Source organism: Solanum verrucosum, unplaced genomic scaffold (assembly GCF_900185275.1).
Source record: "Solanum verrucosum unplaced genomic scaffold, falcon-dt-bn FXZP01000056.1, whole genome shotgun sequence".
In the NCBI taxonomy this organism is placed as follows: domain Eukaryota; kingdom Viridiplantae; phylum Streptophyta; class Magnoliopsida; order Solanales; family Solanaceae; genus Solanum; species Solanum verrucosum.
The window spans coordinates 498,818-518,654 of NW_026020072.1; the positions used below are offsets into that span (position 1 = coordinate 498,818).

Sequence of the window (19,837 nt, forward strand, 5' to 3'; positions counted from 1 at the left end):
CATTTTCTGTTAAAAATGGCTTACCACCCTGTACACGAAAGGTGTCAAACAGTGGGCATATAGGGGAAGAGTGGTTTATAGAGTGGACAAGTCTTTCCCCTTGCATTTCTTTAAAGCTGTTGTCATGTTTCAAACATGTAAGATGTGACCTACATGTCACCAATTAAGCAACTCTGTCATTGTGTGTGTCAACAACTCCCTCACAATTTTTGCTGCTAAGAACTTAGATATTTATACACCAGAGCTCGAATTTTAGAGAGCATTATAGAACAAATTGAACACTTTGCTTGTGTTAAAATAGTCCATATAGAACAAATAGAAGAACTACTACCATGTTACTCTGAGGACTAGAGTTTATTCAATAAAATGCACAAGAAAGAATACAAGTGATTTGCGGATCATAGTAAGTAAAGCCTGTGAGCATATATTTGCAGAACTTCTATTAACAGATAAAGTGTCAAAAGCCAAAAGGTTTACTTCATGACTTATCTATACATCTTTGACACAAAGTAGTATTATGCTTTTAGTCCTTTCTGGGTAATGACATCTCATCTCTTGCCATGCTGCTGCTTTGTAGTTGCTCCAGTACTGCTTTCATTCCAGTGAGATACTCCACTAGCCCTTTGAAGTAGTTGGTTAGCAAAAAATAAAGCATGAAAAAAATATGTTTTTACTCAATGACAACAATATACCCTGTGTAATTGCACAAGTGGGGTTTGGGAAGGGTTGTGTGTACGCAGCCTTAGACCTACCTTGTGAAGGTAGATAGGCTGTTTCCAATAGACCCTCGGCTCAGGTAAAGCATATCAAAATCAAAATCAGTAAGAAAAGGAAATACAATAGCGAAGAAACCGTATAGAAACAATGGAGAAAGGAACAATATATAGCAGCAACAAACAATACTATAACCAAAACGAAGAAAACAACTAGAAGTAAAATTGAAGAATAAGATAGTAGGATAGTACTAATAATAACACTAATAAGGGAAACTAGACCATGCTCAACTATTTGCTATTTAACTCAATGACATGCACAGTAGATAATTCCCCTAAAGACCTAAACAATTAAGAAATTTACATGTATCTGGGGTATTTCTTTCCGATTAGGTGACAACCAAAGGAACATATTACTCAGTTTGCATTGCTTTACTAATTAAAGTCTGAAGAGAATTACCATTTACATAGTTTCGACAGTCGTGATGGTTAATCCTCAAGTCAGTATCCCATCCTTTGTTGAATCTGTTTGCCGCATCCATTGCATCAGTCTCTGAGTAGCCAACAAACCAACACTTCCTTTTAGGCAGCTTCTTCAGTGTCCTTGTAAGAACAACTCCTGTCATGGAATAAACTAGTTTGAAGACGTGAATTGCTTAGGAGATGACTTTCGATATGAACTTATAATGGTTAAGAGACGGGAAAAGTTTTTTTTTTTTTTTTTTTTACTTCCATACAACTTTGATCATCAAAGTTAAGTGCTCATTTCTTATTGAATGATGACCATAACAGGCGTCAGTTGAAACCAAAGGAAATTATGAACAAAGGTCATACTTATTATGAAGAAGTACGACTAGAAATTGACACCTATGATTTTCAATATAAAAGAGAGACACGAGTTTGGATATATTACTGATTCAGAAATTGACTAAGTCTCACAGATTCAACATCTAAATGAATTTAAGGTACGAACTAGGATAAGCTGCAAAGTTAAGATAAAACAGTAATCTATCCATTTCTCCTGTATAGATTTGGAGAACAGTTCAAGTTGCCGAAGCATCGTAGATGGGGTGAAGTATATAGTTTGAGTAAGATTCTGGGACTTGGTGATGGTCTATATAGAAGATATAAAGATAGTTCAAGTTCACAGATAACTTTTGTGCTTTTCCTGTGAGTTTGACAAAACAATGACTCACTGATGCATCATAGCATTACTCATTTGCCATCTCCTTTCTTTGTTACTATATTTCTTAGAATAATTATACAATTTTTGCACAAGGTTAGGACATTTATCATATATATAAATATTTATTTTTCCATTTCACCTTTCTTCTAGTATCAGTACTATTAGAAAATCACAAATTTCTGATGAATGTCCCTATCAGAATTGCCTCATCGGTAAGAAATCTCCAACTGAAAATCTTTGGAAAATGTTACCAATGAGCCAAACTCTGATGGATTTAGTCAAAAATGACTTGAGTAGCAATGACTCTCAAACTTTAAGAGGAACTAAAAGGTCTGACCTGGTACATTTCTGCCAGATAGAGCTGCAACAGCTACAGAAATGCTTTCCGGATCTTGAGGTTGGAAATCATATACTAAAACCTAAACACACAGATTAGTAACCCTGTTAAGACTTTTTAAAAATTCTTTTTCCGTTTAATCATTAGAAATTTGAAAGTCTCTATAGTGGATTCACTAAGGTAATTAACAATGAATGAGATTATTATACATGAATTACTTATTTTTAAAAGGGACTCCTTTTTCTTTAAATAGTTTAATCCCTCTTTGCTAATACACACATTCTCATTCCATGTTCTATGTGTATACTCATCTGATTATGATGATTTATAGTCACACACACTTATTTTAGAGCACAATATTTCAAAAGTTTTCATTCTTAAACATAGTGCCCAATCAAACTACATCATATAAATTGGAACAGATAGAGTAATTAACCTTTTCTGTATACCGCCAACCAAAAACACCATTAGCTCATAAAAACATTATCTCTACCCAACCCGCCTAATACCTACCGAGTTATTGTTCTCAGCCTATTTTGACCGTCCAAATTCAGCCCAAATCGCGCATTTGAAACCCCTAATTTAGAGGACAAAATGCAGGAGGAAAAAAAAGGAAAAGAAATAAAACCTGAGAGTGAAGGGAGGAGGAGGGGTTGATAATGACCAGGAAATGCTGCAAATCCCAGAAATTGAGAGAGTAAGCAGTAGACATGAGCAACTGGGCAGGTCCTTTTGTGGCTCTCAAAGGCACAGCTGCTACGTATACTTCATCTCTTCTGCTACTTCCTATTCCTATGGATTTCGCCAATGACATCGATAGCATTTCCCTCTTCTTCTTCTTTCCTTTTGTGTGGCTGATGACAGTTGTTTCAATCTACACCATTATATTTTCCTCAAATTACGACTTTTCTTCTCAGCTGCTACTCCCTCCTTTCTAATTTATAAATATAATATACTACTAATTTAAATTGACATAGAATTAGAAAAATGTTTTTTTTTTAAAAAATTATAGTTTAAAATAAGGCATAAATGTTTGTATAGTTATAAATTATTTTATTAAAACTAAAATAAATATTTTAAAGTTAAATTGTTACTCCCTCCATCCAAATTTATATGATTTTTTTTGTTTTGACACGAAATTTAAGAAAGAAGAATTTTTGAAACTTGTGGTTTAAAATACTCCATTTGTTCCATATTAATTGAATTTGTGGGGGCAATGCGCACTTATTAAGAAGAACATTCATAATTTATAGGGGAAATTACGCAGATAAACAAACATATACTAGTTAATTAACTAGCATATCTATAGTTTGAATTAATACTCGCATCTTAATTTTAGTTGTAATTACGTCACCTCTCTCCTCTCTCCCTCTCTCTCGCCTTTCTCCTCTTTTATACATACACAAATACAAATTATACATATACATATATAATTATATGACAGATATATAAATACAATTAGCCTTTCTCCACTCTCTACCCTCTCTCACTAACCTCTCTCCTCCTCCTTCTAATCTCGCTCGTAAGATATACAATTACATATGTCTACCACTTACATATATACAATTAGTTGACAAATATATATAATTTGACAAATATACATATACATTTCATCTCTCTGCCCTCTCTCCTCCCTTTCCAATCTCGATCTTCTCTCTATTCCCTCTAACATGTAGCTATGAATCGTAATTAGCAAACAATAGCTATGGAGCATAATTAAGTTATTTTTGAGTGGCTATATGCGAAAGTTCCTCTAATTTATACCATATTCAATATTGTTCTTCGTGAAATCATAAGTGTAACTTTATTAGTAGAACAATTTATCTCCTACAAAATATCAAACTTCATTAAAGGAAATGGAAAATATGGGAAAAAAATTCAAACATATATCTTAAACTTTGAGCAATTCAATTACTTTGAACAATGAAAAAAGCCTAAAAAAATCAATTAATATGGAATAGAGAGAGTAAGACCATCTTCAACCCACCTCTATTTTACTCTCCATTCTCTATATTTGGAGAGTAAAATAGAGAATAGGCACTCCAATCCATCTTTATTTTAGACTCTATTCTTCATTTTTAGAGAGTTGAATAGTGATTCTCCAAATTTGGAGAACTACTATTCACACTCTCTATTTCACTTTTTCAGTATTTTATTATTATTTCTATTATTTTCTAATTAACACATTATTTTACATATACTGTCAATAATTAAATAACTAATATTCATAATTCTTTTTAAATGTAATATAATATTTTTTTAAAAAATATTATTTAATATATACTACTTTCATCCCGAATAAAATATTTTATTTATTTTCTAATTTTCGTCAATAATATAATTTTATTTTATTATTAATTTTCACTATAAAAAATGCACAAAATTAAAATGATAAGATGAAAATTTTAATTTAAAAATACAATACATAACTTAATAATTTAAATACAAGATAAAGCACAATACAATACATAACATAATAATTAATTTATCACAACAATCATTTAGTAATCCGGTAGGTCGTTTCACAATTTAGCACTATTCGGAAAAAAATTAGGATATGATGGTAGATGAAAATCTCCAATTTGAACAATTTTTAGCTAGACATAAAAAAATTAAGGACAAAAATACTAATTTTGAACTCCGTAATGCATTAATAGAATATTTATGGGAGCAATGTAATAATTTTGAAAGTTGAGTGTTTATGTAATTGCATTTCACTTTTATTTGAATTTATTCATTAATTTGTATATTATATAATATTTTCTTGTAATATATGTTATTTAGAAATTTAAAATAAAATATAATTTTATATTAAATAAAAAATTTGAAAAATAAAATTTTATATCACATGAAAATTATATAAAGTAATTATTTGGGAAAAAGAAAGAAATGATTTATATTATGAAATAAGAAAATAAGAATGAAATAGAAATAATAATACAATATTGAGGAGAGAGAAAAAATAAATTTTAGAGAGTAAAATAGAAAATTGGGTTGAAGTTGGTTGTCTGGAAAAATTGAGAACTCTAAGTTATAGATATTTGTGCTGCTAGAAATCATTTCATTGAGGGTAAAATAAATATTTTAAAGTTAATATGTTATTAATATTAAATATAAAAATGTGTAATTAGTAACTAAAAATGAAAGGAAATCATATAAGTGAGATTGAGAGAGTACTAAATAAAAAATGTGACATTCTTTTTGGCCCGATGGAAAAAAAGAGTAAAGTTATGTTTATTGAGAGGGAGGTAGTGTATAATTCAGAGGCTTGATTTAATGTTTTGTTTTCCCCCTTGAAATGAATATAGTTCCATATAGTGAGACTGAGAGTGTACTAATTTAACAGGTTTAACTAGAGAAATGCAACTCATAGAAACAAAAGTAGGATATCTACACTTCAAAATATGATATTTGAAATCTCGAAATCAAGCTATGTAACACATGTTATGGTGTAGAAAATTACTTACACTACCAATATATTTTATTTATACTCAATCAAAATTAGTACTCCTTCCAAGTTCCATCAGTATATATTATTTATACTCGATCAAAATTAGTACTCCTTCCATCAGTATATATTATTTATACTCAATCAAAATTAGTACTCCTTCCGTCTCAATTTATGTAATGCCATTTGATTAAGCACAACGGATTTTGAAATTCTTACTCTATAAACCTTGGATATTTGTGTTAAAAATAAAATTCCCTCACGAAGGAAAATTGTCAATTTGATTTTTAAAATGTAATGCATTATGCTACAAATGGATAGAACAATAGGGAATAACATCTTCTTACTTATTATCAATGAAGTAAATTTTACAAAAATATTGTAATACAAGAATATAGGAATTGAATCTCATATCAAACATATTCAACTTAATAAAGTTCAGACTTTACACCTCAATTGGATTACTATATTACACTCTGTCACACTTATCGAGTTAGACGAAGGCAGGTTATCTCGAGCTACAAAGAACAGTACCAACAGACTAAGACAGCATTGAGTGCTGATAGCTTGTAGTGAACAGCCCCATTATGAAACCAACCGTAAACAGCCTTTGGTACTTAAGTAGTTAAGGTTTGGAACCCTTGCAACTATGATAGAATAGCAGAACTTGAACATAATGCATCAACTATCAAGATCATTCTCATCAAAATCAGAAAGGAAAGGATCCTTCAACAATTCAGCTGCAGAGGGTCTTGCTCTTGGCCGCCCAACGCATCTTTCAATGAAGGCCTTTAACTCAGGATCGCTCACCCTGTTAAAAGCTTGAGGCTTTTTCCCAGAAGTTACTATCTTGTATAGTTTTGCTAAACTGTCACATTCACTGTAAGGTATCTCCAGAGTAGCCATTTCAATCAAACACATCCCAAACGAGTATACATCTACCAACTCTGTGTAGTTCTCTTCATAAAGCTCTGGTGCCATATACTCTGGCGTCCCTAGTACAGAATGTGCTGCATGGCTCTTCCCCACAATTGTTGCCAAACCAAGATCACCGATCTTTACCTGTGTAACATGATAACCAGGATGTTTAAGGTCGACCAATCAAAAAGTATTGTATTTTTTTAGATGAACATCTGAAGCTCACGAGTAACTACCTTAGAAATTCTTTTTATAAATAAACAAACACGTCCAAATGTACTTTAGTGCCTAAGTTTTCATTTCTTTTTAATCCTAACAGAGCCCGTAGACTCTTGATTATACACAAAGTGAGATGAATTACCCACAGATTTTATGTTAGTGAATATGGTTTCTAACTTCACCGGCTTCTCCACTATGACAGTCGGGGGGGGGGGGGGGGGGGGGGGAGGGGGGCATAGTTTATGTCTACCCCGATTAACCCACTCAGCTAAACATAGGATTTAAGTTCCACAAGCTTTCTCTAATTATACTAAGCACCAAAGAGTAAAGGATATGTAACCGAGATAAAACCTGTCATTTCCCTGAATATGTCGACAAAGTAAATGACACGAATTTTGCACCTTTAGAATCATAAGAAAGAAGAAGGAACAGGTTCATTTGTAATGTGCAGCATTAGGTAGGATTTTTGACACAAGTTTATGTCTATAGTAGAGAAATAGTAAGCCAGTATCGACTGAGTTCATACCTTTCCAACATTTCCATTGATAAAGATGTTACTGCAATTGAGGTCTCTATGAATAACACAAGGATTGTGAGTATGGAGAAAATCCAAGCCCTGTAATATCTGTCTTGACCACTTCTTCAAGGCCTTGATTGAAACATGACGATGTTTCTTTCTATATTCCCTCAAATTACCAGAGGCACACGCCTCAGTTATGAAATTCAGAATGTTACAGTCAGTGTCTTTCCAGAAATGGTACATGACAATGATGTTGTCATTCTTCAAATTCTTCAGCAACTCGATTTCAGAATGGATCTTACTGATGATGAAAGGACTGCCACTGAATTTGTTCAATCTAATCTGATTCCACGCCACTTCTCTGCCTTCCTCAAGATCAAATGCCCTATACACCATCTTCACTGCACCATGGCCAAGAAGCTCCTCGTATCGTCCAAACCTCCCAGATGGATCAACCTCAGCAAATAGTTCATTTTCTTGATCAGTTGCATCAGGATTTGCAGTAGGCATACTTAGTTCTGTAAGAGTAAACAGAAGAAGCGTAAACATTTAGAAGATTCATCAGAGAAAATAATCACACAATGTCTATTTCAACAATAGGACTAGGAGGTGGAAAGTGGGCAGGTCAAGACTATAAACAGGTCACAACCCAACCCGCCCAAAATTTATTTCGGTCAAAATGTGTAAAATAACGGGTTATAACCTAATCCGCACAATATAACCTAAACATCCACTCCTTACTTTCTCAAAAACTATTTCTCTCAATAACTAATCATACAACGTCTCTTTCCATAATAGGACCTAAATTTGAGAAAAAAAAGACGTGAGCTTGATCAAGCAAATCACAGATCCACCTTTCCTGGTACTGGTGTCTCACTCATTGCCTTCGGTTCAAACTACTGTACACAACATTGTAAAAAAGAAAAAAGTTGTACTTACATAGGTATCTTAAGTCTGCATCTAGTATCATAAAAAGAGAATTGGGTGTAATGTGCTACACTTCTCCTAATGACTTTTAAATCTTGATTAAATACATACTCCAATAGTACAACTCCATTGCTAAACCTCAAATCACTTATCAGTTTTCGAACTACTCAAGATTCAAAAGTTCCCAACTTATCAGTTTTCTGCAAACAAAACCTTCAAAGTCATCTAAGAAATTAATACAGCCTAAAATATTTATGCTCAAAAATTTGCGGAATCATAAATAAGGAAAACCTCATTGCAATTATACCACAATTAAAACTAGTATAATCATGAATTTCCTAATTCCAAGAAGCAGAGTAGTTTCATAATCTCTCCTCTTCTCTTCATGCCTTAAACCCCAATGGCGTAACCATATGTAGTGAAAGGTCCTTCATCGAAAAATTACACTATGTATATAAAAATTATACGAAGTGCATATTTTTCACAGGTATATACTAAATCTAAACACTCTTAACGAAATTTCTGGCTTCTCAACTGAAAACCCCACAAGAAAAACTTTCAACCACCATATTATTTTTCTGGAAAATCATGTTTAAAGATAGTACACACTGGAATTACAAGTAAGGTCCCAAATAAAAATCTAAACTTTGCAACAAGAATCCACAAGAAATCGATATACAACAAATACTGATAGTGTTAAAAGAAATACTCACAAAGAAAATTGAAGGAAGTGATTTTAGCTATGGCAGGCAAAAAGGGTGAAAGAAAGGATAAAAGATCAACAAGATTAAGCCTATTTATAGACAGTCACTATTCCATGTATACACATTGGCTAACTCATGATTTAGAGATTTTGGGTGCACTAATATGTGAACTTTAAGCTAAATCAGTATTATCTTAGGTCAAATATGACCTCTAAGCTAAACTTAAAATAAAAATAATAAAAAAGGATTTTGGCTCTAAGCTAAACTTGAAATAAAAACAATGACAAGGGACTTTAGCTGGATTTGAATCCTGATCTCATGAGTGATTTCATCAGCCCGTATCAACCACACAAGGATACTCATATGCTTCTCACGAGTGCACTGTTAATTATATCATAGTTGATGTCAGTTTCTCAAGATAGATATATACAAATATACATTTTTCCAAAGTTGACAGGTGCATGTGCACCCTCACTTATAGGTGTGGATCCTATGGGGCCCATCCCCATTTGCCAAATCTCACAGTGTCAAAAGGTTGGCAGATTTGGAAGATATTGGATATACATATGCAGATTTTTTCAAAGGTTGGTAAGCTGCAAAGAAGAAAAAATTGTTTTTCTTTTGTAGCATAGTTGGAAAATTACTGCACTTGTTATTTATAAAAGGGAGAGTCTTCTTCATTCTCAAAATGCACCAAAAAAACAAAGGAGAGAAAAGAAGAGTGAGGCATCAAAGAGGAAATTAGTCTGTGAGGAAAAAATAGAGAGTGTGAGCGATATTGTAGTGAGGTGGAAAAATCAAAAGAGGGTTATTTCTTTTGAAGTGTGTAGTGGTCTTTAGAGTTTTTACTCAGACCTACAAGTGTAAAAATCCTTACTATAGTGATATCAGTTGCTCCTCTGGGGCCGTGGCTTTTCCCTTATTCAGGAGGGTTTCCACATAAAATCTTGGTGTCATTATTGCTCTTTTTATTCTTGTTAATTAACCGCATTGTTGTGTTTCGCTTTTATTGCTTTTATTACCGCAAATATTATTTCTGTTGCAGATTTATTCCCAACAATTGGTATCAGAGCACAGGTTTTGCTCATTTACAGAAATATTTTTACAGCTTAGCGTACTATACTCAATGAAAAAAAAATGTCTAGAGTAAAGTACGAGGTAGCAAAATTCAACGGTGATAGCGGTTTCTCAACGTGGGAGAGAAGGATGAGAGACTTGCTCATCCAACAGGGTTTGCACAAGGCACTAGGCACTAGGCGACAAATCCAAAAAGCCCGAATCCATGAAACTTGGGGATTGGGAAGAAATGGATGAAAAGGCTGCTAGTGCAATCAGGTTGCACTTAACAGATGATGTGGTTAATAACATCATCGATGAAGAGAGCAAGTGGAGTACCTGGAAAAAGAAGAACAATCTCAACCTCTGACGAGATCAGAAAGACAAAGGGTAAAGTCATCCGTACCCTTCCTCAGAGTATGTCCTCATCAATGATGAAGGGGAGCCAGAAAGTCTTAAAGAGATGTTGTCTCGTCCAGAAAAGAGCCAATGGATGAAAGCCATGCAAGAAGAGATGGAATCTCTATAGAAAAATGGCACATACCAGCTAGTTGAACTTCCAAAAGGCAAAAAACCGCTACAGTGCAAGTGGGTCTTTAAACTCAAGAAAGATGGAAATGGCAAGTTGGTCAGGTACAAAGCTCGATTGGTTGTAAAAGACTTCGAACAAAAGAAAGGTATTCATTTTGATGAAATTTTTTCACCTGTTGTCAAAATGACTTCTATTCGAACTATTTTGAGCCTAGCAGCTAGCCTAGATCTTGAAGTGGAGCAATTGGACGTGAAAACTGCATTTCTTCATGGAGATTTGGAAGAAGAGATTTATATGGAGCAACCAGAGGGATTTGAAGTATCTGAAAAGAAACACATAGTGTGCAAATTGAATAAGAGTCTTTATGGGTTGAAACATGCACTAAGGCAATGGTACAAAAAGTTTGACTCTTTCATGAAAAGTCAAACGTACACAAAGACCTATTCTGATCCATGTGTATACTTCAAAAGATTTTCTGACAACAATTTTATTATTTTATTGTTGTATGTGGATGACATGTTAATTGTAGGACAAGAAAAAGATTTGATTGCAAGGTTGAAGAGGGATTTGTCCAAGTCATTTGACATGAAGGACTTGGGCCCGACACAACAAATTCTAGGGATGAAAATTGTTCGAGAACGAATAAAAAGAAAATTGTGGCTATCTCAAGAGAAGTACATTGAACGTGCACTAGAACACTTCAAGATGAAGAGTGCTAAACCTGTTAGCACGCCTCTTGCGAGTCATCTGAAGTTGAGCAAATAGATGTGTCCTACAACAAAAGAGGAGAAAGAGGGAATGACCAAAGTTCCTTATTCTTCAGCAGTGGGGAGTTTGATGTATGCAATGGTGTGTACAAGACCTGATATTGCTCATGCAGTTGGTGTTGTTAGCAGATTCCTTGAAAATCCTGGAAAAGAACACTGGGAGGCAATTAAGTGGATACTTAGGTACCTAAGAGGTACCACAAGAGACTGCTTGTGTTTTGAAGGATTTGATCCAATCTTGAAGGGCTATACAAATGTTGATATGGCAGGTGACCTCGATAACAGAAAATTCACTACTGGATATTTGTTTACATTTTCAAGGGAAGCTATATCATGGCAGTCAAAGTTGCAGAAGTGTGTTGCACTCTCTACAACGGAGGCAGAGTATATTACAGCTATTGAAGATGGCAAAGAGATGGTATGGCTGAAATGATTTCTTCAGGAATTTGGATTGCATCAGAAGGAGTATGTCGTCTATTGTGACAGTCATAGTTAAATAGACTTGAGCAAGGATACCATGTATCATGCAAGGACGAAGCATATCGACATGAGATATCACTGGATTCGTGAAAAGATAGAGGATGGATCTATGCATGTCATGAAGATCCCTACTAGTGAAAACCCTTCGGATATGCTGACCAAGGTGGTATCAAGAGACAAGTTCGAGCTATGAAAAGAACTTGTCGGCATGCACTCAAGCTAGAAACTTAGCGCTACCTCTTTCGGGTGAATGGGTCTGGAGGGGGAGATTGCGGGGTCCATCCCCATTTGCCAAATCTCACAATGTCAAAAAGTTGGCAGATTTGGAAGATATTGGATATACATGTGCAGATTTTTTCAAAGGTTGGTAAGCTGCAAAGAAGAAAAAATTGTTTTTCTTCTGTAGCATAGTTGGAAAAATACTGCACTTGTTATCTATAAAAGGGAGAGTATTCTTCATTCTCAAAATGCACCAAAAAAACAAAGGAGAGAAAAGAAGAGTGAGGCATCACAGAGGAAATTAGTCTGTGAGGAAAGAATAGAGAGTGTGAGCGATATTGTAGTGAGGTGGAAAAATCAAAAGAGAGTTATTTCTTTTGAAGTGTGTAGTGGTCTTTGGAGTTTTTACTTAGACCTACAAGTGTAAAAATCCTTACTATAGTGATATCAGTTGCTCCTCTGGGGCCGTGGTTTTTCCCTTATTCAGGAGGATTTCCACGTAAAATCTTGATGGCATTATTGCTCTTTTATTCTTGTTGATTAACCGCATTGTTGTGTTCCACTTTTATTGCTTTTATTACCGCAAATATTATTTCTATTGCGGGTTTATTCCCAACAGATCCGCCTCTGTGTATACATGCAACCTTTCGACGTCGTTTCATTCATCTATCAACTTGGTTATATTCATACACAAACCAGATATATGTTTTTTTTGTCTTATAATTTATGTGATGCAGATATAATTTGGAGATTCATCAAAAAATTTAATAGAGGATTTTTAGATATTTTAAAATTGTTAAGTATTGTAATTTGTAGTATTTCTTTTAATGTAATTTTCAAATAATATAGTATATATATATTATTAGCTCAGTCCAATATATGTGACATGGATAAAATTTCAAAGTTGATCAATTTTTTTAATGTCTTTTAGATATTTTGAATTGTTAATTATTGTGATTAATTATACTTTCTATGTAATTTCCCAAATGAAATTTTGAGAACCATTTTAAAAAAAAAAAATTAGATGAAGGAGTCTCATTCCTAAATACCCCGGGCTCTTGGTACTTGAGTCCGGCTGCCAGGTTTTATTGGATCACTAAACCTAATCAGGTGGCACGAGGTAAGCCCTAATCGTAGATCGATTAAATTCGAATTGCATATTGCATGATTTATTCTGAAGTGATGCTTCCAACATAATTTCTTTTCATACTCAAAGCTTGCTGATTAAGGGTGCACCACATTTTTTCTTTGGGACGTTGAAAAAGTTACATGTGAATATAGTTAATATATATAGAGTTACTACAAGTCCAAAGGGATTCGATGGCTACAAAACTGAATAGCCAGACTTTAAACACAATAAATCCGTGCCATAATTTGCCGTGGACACCTTTTAAATCCATCCAATACCACAGTAAGTTTATGATTGTGTTTTTTTTTTTTGGTTTAACTATTTGGTATCCGAATTAACTAGCTTAACTAATTTAAATTTGTGTTGCATACTAAATCAATTAACGAGAAATACTCTAGGCTGTCAAGATTCAAACATGAGATCTCAGTTTAAGGATTGAGAGATTTCATTCATCTCATCCCACCATATGTGCTGGCTGAGCTAGAATTTAAATATATGATTTCTAAATTCTAAGATAACGACATTATGTGTTATAGTAACTGAATTCTAAATTTAATTTTGTTACATATTTTAGTGAATTTTTTAATCCAGATACAAAGTTTAAATTCAAGAAAGTGAATTAAGGCTAAATCTGTACGGTCAGCATCTAGCTCCGCCCCCAAGTGTATGATTCCACTTATGTATATAGTTGAGTAATTTAAAAATGTGTATATAGTTGTGTTGCGTTTAAATTTATTGTCAAAATTTAGTGCGAGCTGGTATGGGTTAGCCTCTGCCCTAGCCCAAATTAAAAGACAAAATAAAGAGGTAAAACTTTGTAGATATAAGCCATTAATTACAAAGTCTACGTAGTAATATAGTTCATGCAACATCCGTGCCTAAATATTTTGCCTGATGAGGTGAATCTAGCTCCTATATGACCGATCTTTTAAAGTAAACAACTTTACGTGACTAAAAACAACTTGTCAATGTGGATTTGAAGCCAACTTTATCCACCCTCGTACGGTACCATAAATGTTTTAGGAATCGTTTGGTACCTCGTTAGAGTTATGTATGGATTAATAACGTAAGAGAGAAGTATTGAAAATACTCCTGCACTTTATGTAAATTATTAGTTTCATTTCTGAATTATTGATAGTCTCAAAAATACCCCTCTGCTTGACTAACTAAACTTAGATATAGACTCTTGATATGCAACATGACATAACAAGTGGCTTCAAACTCTTGTAGGAGCATGAGACTATTAATAAAAATTCGAGAGAAGGGCTGAAAGCACCTTTGAACTTACAGAGAATTTAGAAGTGTATATCACTCATGTTGCAAGATCGGGAGTGTATTTAAATCCAGTTCGTCAAGTAAAGAGGTGTTTTTAAGTCTGCCAATAATTCAGGGATGAAACTAATAATCCGCACCGAGTTTAGGAGTGTTTTTAATACTTCTCTCATAACATAATGATTATTTATAAGAGAATTTATGTATTCGTTTGGTTGGGAACTAGTTATCCCAGGATTAACTATCCTGGGGTTAGATATCCTGGGATAACTTATCCCACCATGTATATGAGATAACTTATTCCATCACTATGCTATAAATGGTGGGATAAGTTATCCCAAATATGTCAACCAAACAAGACATTTAAATTTTATCTCAGGACTATTGTTTTATCCCAAGACTATTTATGCTTATCCCTCACACCAAACGAGCAAAAGATTTAGTTAGTTATGTATTAGTGATATATGTATTAGCTATTCCACCTTCTATTCTGTATAAAATTACACATAGATTCTCCCATAACTTTTAGATGTATTAGTTATGTGGATTTTGAAATTTCAAACATTGAGTACTAATTTTGTATATAAATAACTTACCTCCTACTACCTCCATCCACTTTTAATTTTCATGATTTTCTTTTTTAAAGTCAAATTATAAGAACTTTGACTAACATTTTATGATATATTTTTCATCATATTGATATGCAAAAAATTGCAATTTATAGTACTTTTCGTATAATTTTTGAATATCTAAATTTTCTGTTTAAAATATCGAATTAATGTAATCTAATTTAACATTGAAAATTAGTCAAATTAACTTTCGAAAAGCGCAACATGACAATTAAAAGTGGTTAGAGGGAAAAATTAATTACCAAATATAATCTTACTTATACAAGATTTAATACATGCATTACTCACTTCCAATCATCGACCCCTAATTGGTTCATTAATTAATCATGTCGCATAAAGACAACTTTCATATTAAATTTTCTCGAACCTATTTCTTACATATAAAATAAAAACATTAACATTACTTCGATTCTTCATTTACACACAAAAGAATCATAGCAGTCTGCTAGTATTAATTTGAATGTTTACAGAAAAATTATTATTTGAACAATATCAAACCATGATAGTTGCTCAGCATATAAATCGAAATTAAAACATTTAAATTTAATTACTTTTAAGCTGATCACGACCAAGCCAACCACCGTTATCTCTTATGCAACGTCTTCAACATAATTGGAGGATAAAGTAAAATTTTAATTAGAGGCCTAAAATCTAAATAAATTTCATATGTGTTTATTTAATTTTTATTTATTTATATGTAAATTATTATTAAATATATTATTTCATAAATGATATTTTTGATTTTTTTTTTCAATTATTAGCTTTAGGTAAGATTTTATCAAATTCAATGTTGAAAAACATCCTTTCTTTGAGACAATCATTATATGAATTGTTCACATATATAAGTAATAAGTTGACAAATTAAATTTTAGATAAAAATACGAGTTAGAACCATAAAATTTAATTCAAAAAGTTGATAACTTGATAAACCTACTTTAATGTAATTGTTGTAATACTTGAAAATCTAAGAAGAAATTAAAATTAAAATAAGAATTTGCAATTAATTTTATTCAACACTTTTTGATTATTAATTTTTATTTTTGATAGAGTATTACATTAACTTATCAAAGATTTATTGAAAAAGAGTACATAAGGATTAAATGTAAGAAGGCAATAATGTTTTTTTTTTCTATCTGAAAAGGATTAAAGAGAATAAAATAATATAAATATATAGTGATTTTTTTATTTTTTTGGGGTCAATAGAATAGCTTGTAAATATCTATTGATATGGTCATCTATTTAGTGAATTTCTAGTGTTCCATAAATTCTAGTTTCTATTTGTCCTATCATGTTCTAACATAAAAAAATGTTCATAAACTTTTCACAAAATTCCCCTCCTCCCATGCGCTAGAGATGGAGGATTGACATGTAAGTACATTAACCATATTAAATTAATATTTGGTAAATTAATTATTTTTTTAAGATGATATATATATTTTTTAATTCGACTTAAGTTGATGGAAGAAATCACCCATTTCGATAAGATAATAAGATAATATATTCAAAAGACCTGTATTTAAATATATGATCTCATTAATATTATAAATTTATAATTTTTTTAAAAGTACATATACATCTAAGACAATTTAGTGAAATATGATTCTATTGTGTTTTATTTTTTTTTGTTAAAATTTAAATCTATTGAAGCTCATCTCTAAGTTTTCTTATAACATCCAAAAGTTTCAGTGTTGCCACAACTACTAATCTTTTTGAGTGCATGTGAAATGATCTCTTTTGTACTTACATAATACTTTACGTATTTGATCTATCATATTGATTTTGTGACACCTTTTACATGAGAAGTCATTTTTGGATATGGTTTCAAGAAATTTTCCTATGTTGCTTATCTAATTTGTTCTCTCACCACCATACTGTAACGACCTGTTCTCGTCGTTATAGAAAGACCAATGGGGAAAGAATTGGGGCCAGAAAACTTTTTCGTAGTAATTTGGAATTTCCCAACCTAGTCTAAATTTGGACAAAATCGGAGTCATTTAGGTGTAGGGAAATCTGGTAGCAATCGGATGCCTTATTTATGATTTTGATTACATGAGTAGTTAGATAAGTCGTTAAGGAATCCTTGCGACTTTACGAAATTGAATTTGGGTGAGTAGAAATCCCGAAATCAATCTTAGCGCTAATAATGTATTTGCTCGGTATATGCCTGTTTTATAATGTTGTGGTTACTTGCATGTGTTTCACTTATTGGGATAGCCGTGTGATCCTACCAGTACACTGTGGTTGTGTACTGATACTGCACTTGCTTGTTCTTTGTTGAGTACAGGGCATCTTCAGGCGGCTATTGATAGACCTCAGCTAGGTGACTATTGAGCGTGACCGGATTCAAGGGTGAGCCAGTTCTTTCATGCTGCCATGGGTCTCTCTTGTTTAAGTCCACTCTTTTCGGACTCAGACTATTTGTTTAGTTTCGGGGTTGTACCCTTTGTTCTTGACTTGTCGTTAGTAGAGTTTTGGTACAATGACTTTCAGGTTCTAGGAGTTGTTCTTCCGCATTAGTTTTGGTTAAGTTATTTGTTTAAACCTTTGGAGTTTATGGGAACTCCGTATTTTTATTGTCATTTAAACCTACTTCCGTATCTTTAAATGCATAGTTTTTTGGTTAAGTTCTTTAGTCTGGGTTGTAGTAATGGTTCTCCCACCGAAGGGTTAGTGTGAGTGCCAATCACAACGATCTGGGTCGTGACACATACATTGAATTCTTTTAGTAAAGATACAATGATTTTGAAAAATTCATTGTACTTCATTATAATAAATTTATTTCTTTTATGTGGATTCAATAAATATGATACATAAATTAATAAGATCACTGATTTTGATTTAATCAAAATTAACCTTCATTGAATCTCAAAACACCCTTTAAATTAATAAATATTAATTTATCGATTAAATAATACCTTTATAAAATAATAGTATTTATATTCCATCTATATTAATATAGTGAGTTTTTACTTTATATGTCAGAAATAAAATTGACATCTTCATAACTCAAAATTGTTTTACATATTTTAAGCCAAAAAATATTAGCGCTACATAGCCGATTATTAAGTAAAGAGACATGAATTACTAGGAATTAATCTCCCTATTTTAAGGTGCACAACCTCTTTCCTCTCTAAAATTATGTGGCAATCCTAAATATAGTTATTTATCATATGAATGTTTATTTTCAGAAAAAAGTGTATTACTCAAATTTATTTTGTCATGTATCATTATAAAATTAAGTATATAAATACTGATTTGTTGAGTTTTACTGCAATATTAACATTTTTTTTTATATTTGTACACATCAATTTAATTATATATACTAATTTGTTAGGTTTGTTAATTGGCTATCTAGTGTCAATATTAGGAGCACAACCTCAATTCTCCCTAAATCACGCATATTTGCAATCGGATAAAAAATTTAATTATACAGTGTAGGCACCCAAATTACTCTTATATAAAAGTAGTTTAACTTTTTACCAACGTAGCAATATAACCTTTACAAACTCGAACAAAATAAAAAATCGGTAAATAGAAATTAAAATATAACGCACGATTGGTTATCGATTTGGGTTTTAATTCCTTAATTTTCTTTCTTATGTTATTTACCTTCCACAAAGATCTCAATCATTAGTTAACGATTCTCTCTCATAACCTCAAAAGAACGTATTCTAACAAAAAACAAACTCTTTATTTCCTATTAAACTCATTTCTATGGCTGGAAGCAACCATGTTTCAATTTTAATTCAACATAACGACAGATGGGATGTAACATACATGAAAGATATTTTTAAATTAGTTTAAAGTTTTTTAATATCAGTTTTACAATTTTTTTTTAATATAGTTTCAGGCACTGAAACGACACATATATATTCGATTTTAAAAATAAGTCGTTTGAATGTCTGAAAATACTATTTAATTTTTTTTTGTTGAATTCTTATGTAAATCGTATGTTGTATAATTGTTTTGAATCTTAAATCAAATGTAATCTGAAAAAATAAATAAATTATTTTTTGTATAATTGTTTAAATTGAAAATTGAATATGGTTTGTATATGATGGTATTATTCATATAACCAAAAACAAAATTAATAACATACAGATAGCAATTTTTTTAATTTATTTTGATTAAACATGATTTTTTTTTGCTTTGTAAATGGATGGTTAGTTCATGGTGTATCTGATGATATAGATATATATTATGTATTTGTAAATGGGAAAAAGGCATAGATACCTCCCTGAACTTGTCTCGAAAATTTAGTTACACGCTTAAACTATCACAGTGACCTATTACACATCTTTACTATTCAAAAGTAAATTTACTATCACCCTGAGACGTGTAACACCACTCTCACATTATGTGGTGTATTACACTCGCTGCCATATCAACGCCATATCTTAAATTATAGTTTTTTGTTTTCTTTTCTTTATTAATTAATTTTTCTTTTGTTAGCTATATTTTACTCTAATTAATCCCTAATTAATTATTTTAATTCTCTAATAATTATATCTTCATCATCACTAAATTCCACCCATTTCAACAATCATATCCGGCCACCTTCACTATTGATTTTGTTCTTCACCACCACTATACCAATTTTTCTTCTTCTTTGTAACCCAACACCAAATATCACCACCACCATTATTAATATCGATTTTTCTACGTCACCATCTTCAATTACCTCTTTTAATTTTTGTCACCCATCACCATCAAACCCATAAAGCTGCTATCACCACCAAATCAAAAAATTGATTAACAAACAAAATTTCTTTAACAAAGTC

The 19,837-nt window shown here is 32.1% G+C and overlaps 3 protein-coding genes across 6 annotated transcripts in view; all 3 read right to left on the reverse strand.

Annotated features, from left to right (window-relative positions):
- Nucleotides 1-19,837, reverse strand: part of LOC125823898 (uncharacterized) — an 897,951-nt gene that overhangs the window by 401,506 nt on the left and 476,608 nt on the right. The window lies entirely within an intron of this gene.
- LOC125823899 (uncharacterized) lies at nucleotides 289-3,077 on the reverse strand. 2 transcript variants are annotated; one of them, XM_049503266.1, is made up of 4 exons: nucleotides 2,865-3,077; nucleotides 2,237-2,318; nucleotides 1,174-1,332; nucleotides 289-621 (listed from the first exon to the last, which is right to left on the reverse strand). In XM_049503266.1, the coding sequence occupies exons 1-4, from the start codon at nucleotides 3,057-3,059 to the stop codon at nucleotides 524-526; spliced, it is 534 nt and encodes a 177-aa protein (XP_049359223.1). In that variant the 5' UTR covers nucleotides 3,060-3,077; the 3' UTR covers nucleotides 289-523. The 2 variants fall into 2 exon arrangements, with proteins under 2 accessions (XP_049359223.1, XP_049359224.1); XM_049503267.1 differs by having other exon boundaries at nucleotides 502-615.
- On the reverse strand, nucleotides 6,011-9,027 carry LOC125823896 (probable serine/threonine-protein kinase WNK11). Of its 2 annotated transcripts, none has more exons than XM_049503259.1 (3): nucleotides 8,982-9,027; nucleotides 7,348-7,859; nucleotides 6,011-6,746 (listed from the first exon to the last, which is right to left on the reverse strand). In XM_049503259.1, exons 2-3 carry the CDS (start codon nucleotides 7,849-7,851, stop codon nucleotides 6,366-6,368), a joined length of 885 nt encoding a protein of 294 aa, XP_049359216.1. In that variant the 5' UTR covers nucleotides 7,852-7,859; nucleotides 8,982-9,027; the 3' UTR covers nucleotides 6,011-6,365. The 2 variants fall into 2 exon arrangements, with proteins under 2 accessions (XP_049359216.1, XP_049359217.1); XM_049503260.1 differs by having other exon boundaries at nucleotides 8,978-9,025.

What these genes read in the sequence shown, in the direction of transcription:
- LOC125823896 (XM_049503259.1), bottom strand. Translation starts at nt 7,851, where the DNA reads ATGCCTACTGCAAATCCTGATGCAACTGATCAAGAAAATGAACTATTT. An exon ending in TCAATGGAAATGTTGGAAAG is followed by an intron (nt 6,747 to 7,347) that starts GTATGAACTCAG and finishes CATGTTACACAG; the next exon opens with GTAAAGATCGGTGATCTTGG.
- LOC125823899 (XM_049503266.1), bottom strand. Translation starts at nt 3,059, where the DNA reads ATGCTATCGATGTCATTGGCGAAATCCATAGGAATAGGAAGTAGCAGA. An exon ending in CCTCCTCCCTTCACTCTCAG is followed by an intron (nt 2,319 to 2,864) that starts GTTTTATTTCTT and finishes CTGTGTGTTTAG; the next exon opens with GTTTTAGTATATGATTTCCA. An exon ending in ATCTGGCAGAAATGTACCAG is followed by an intron (nt 1,333 to 2,236) that starts GTCAGACCTTTT and finishes ATTCCATGACAG; the next exon opens with GAGTTGTTCTTACAAGGACA.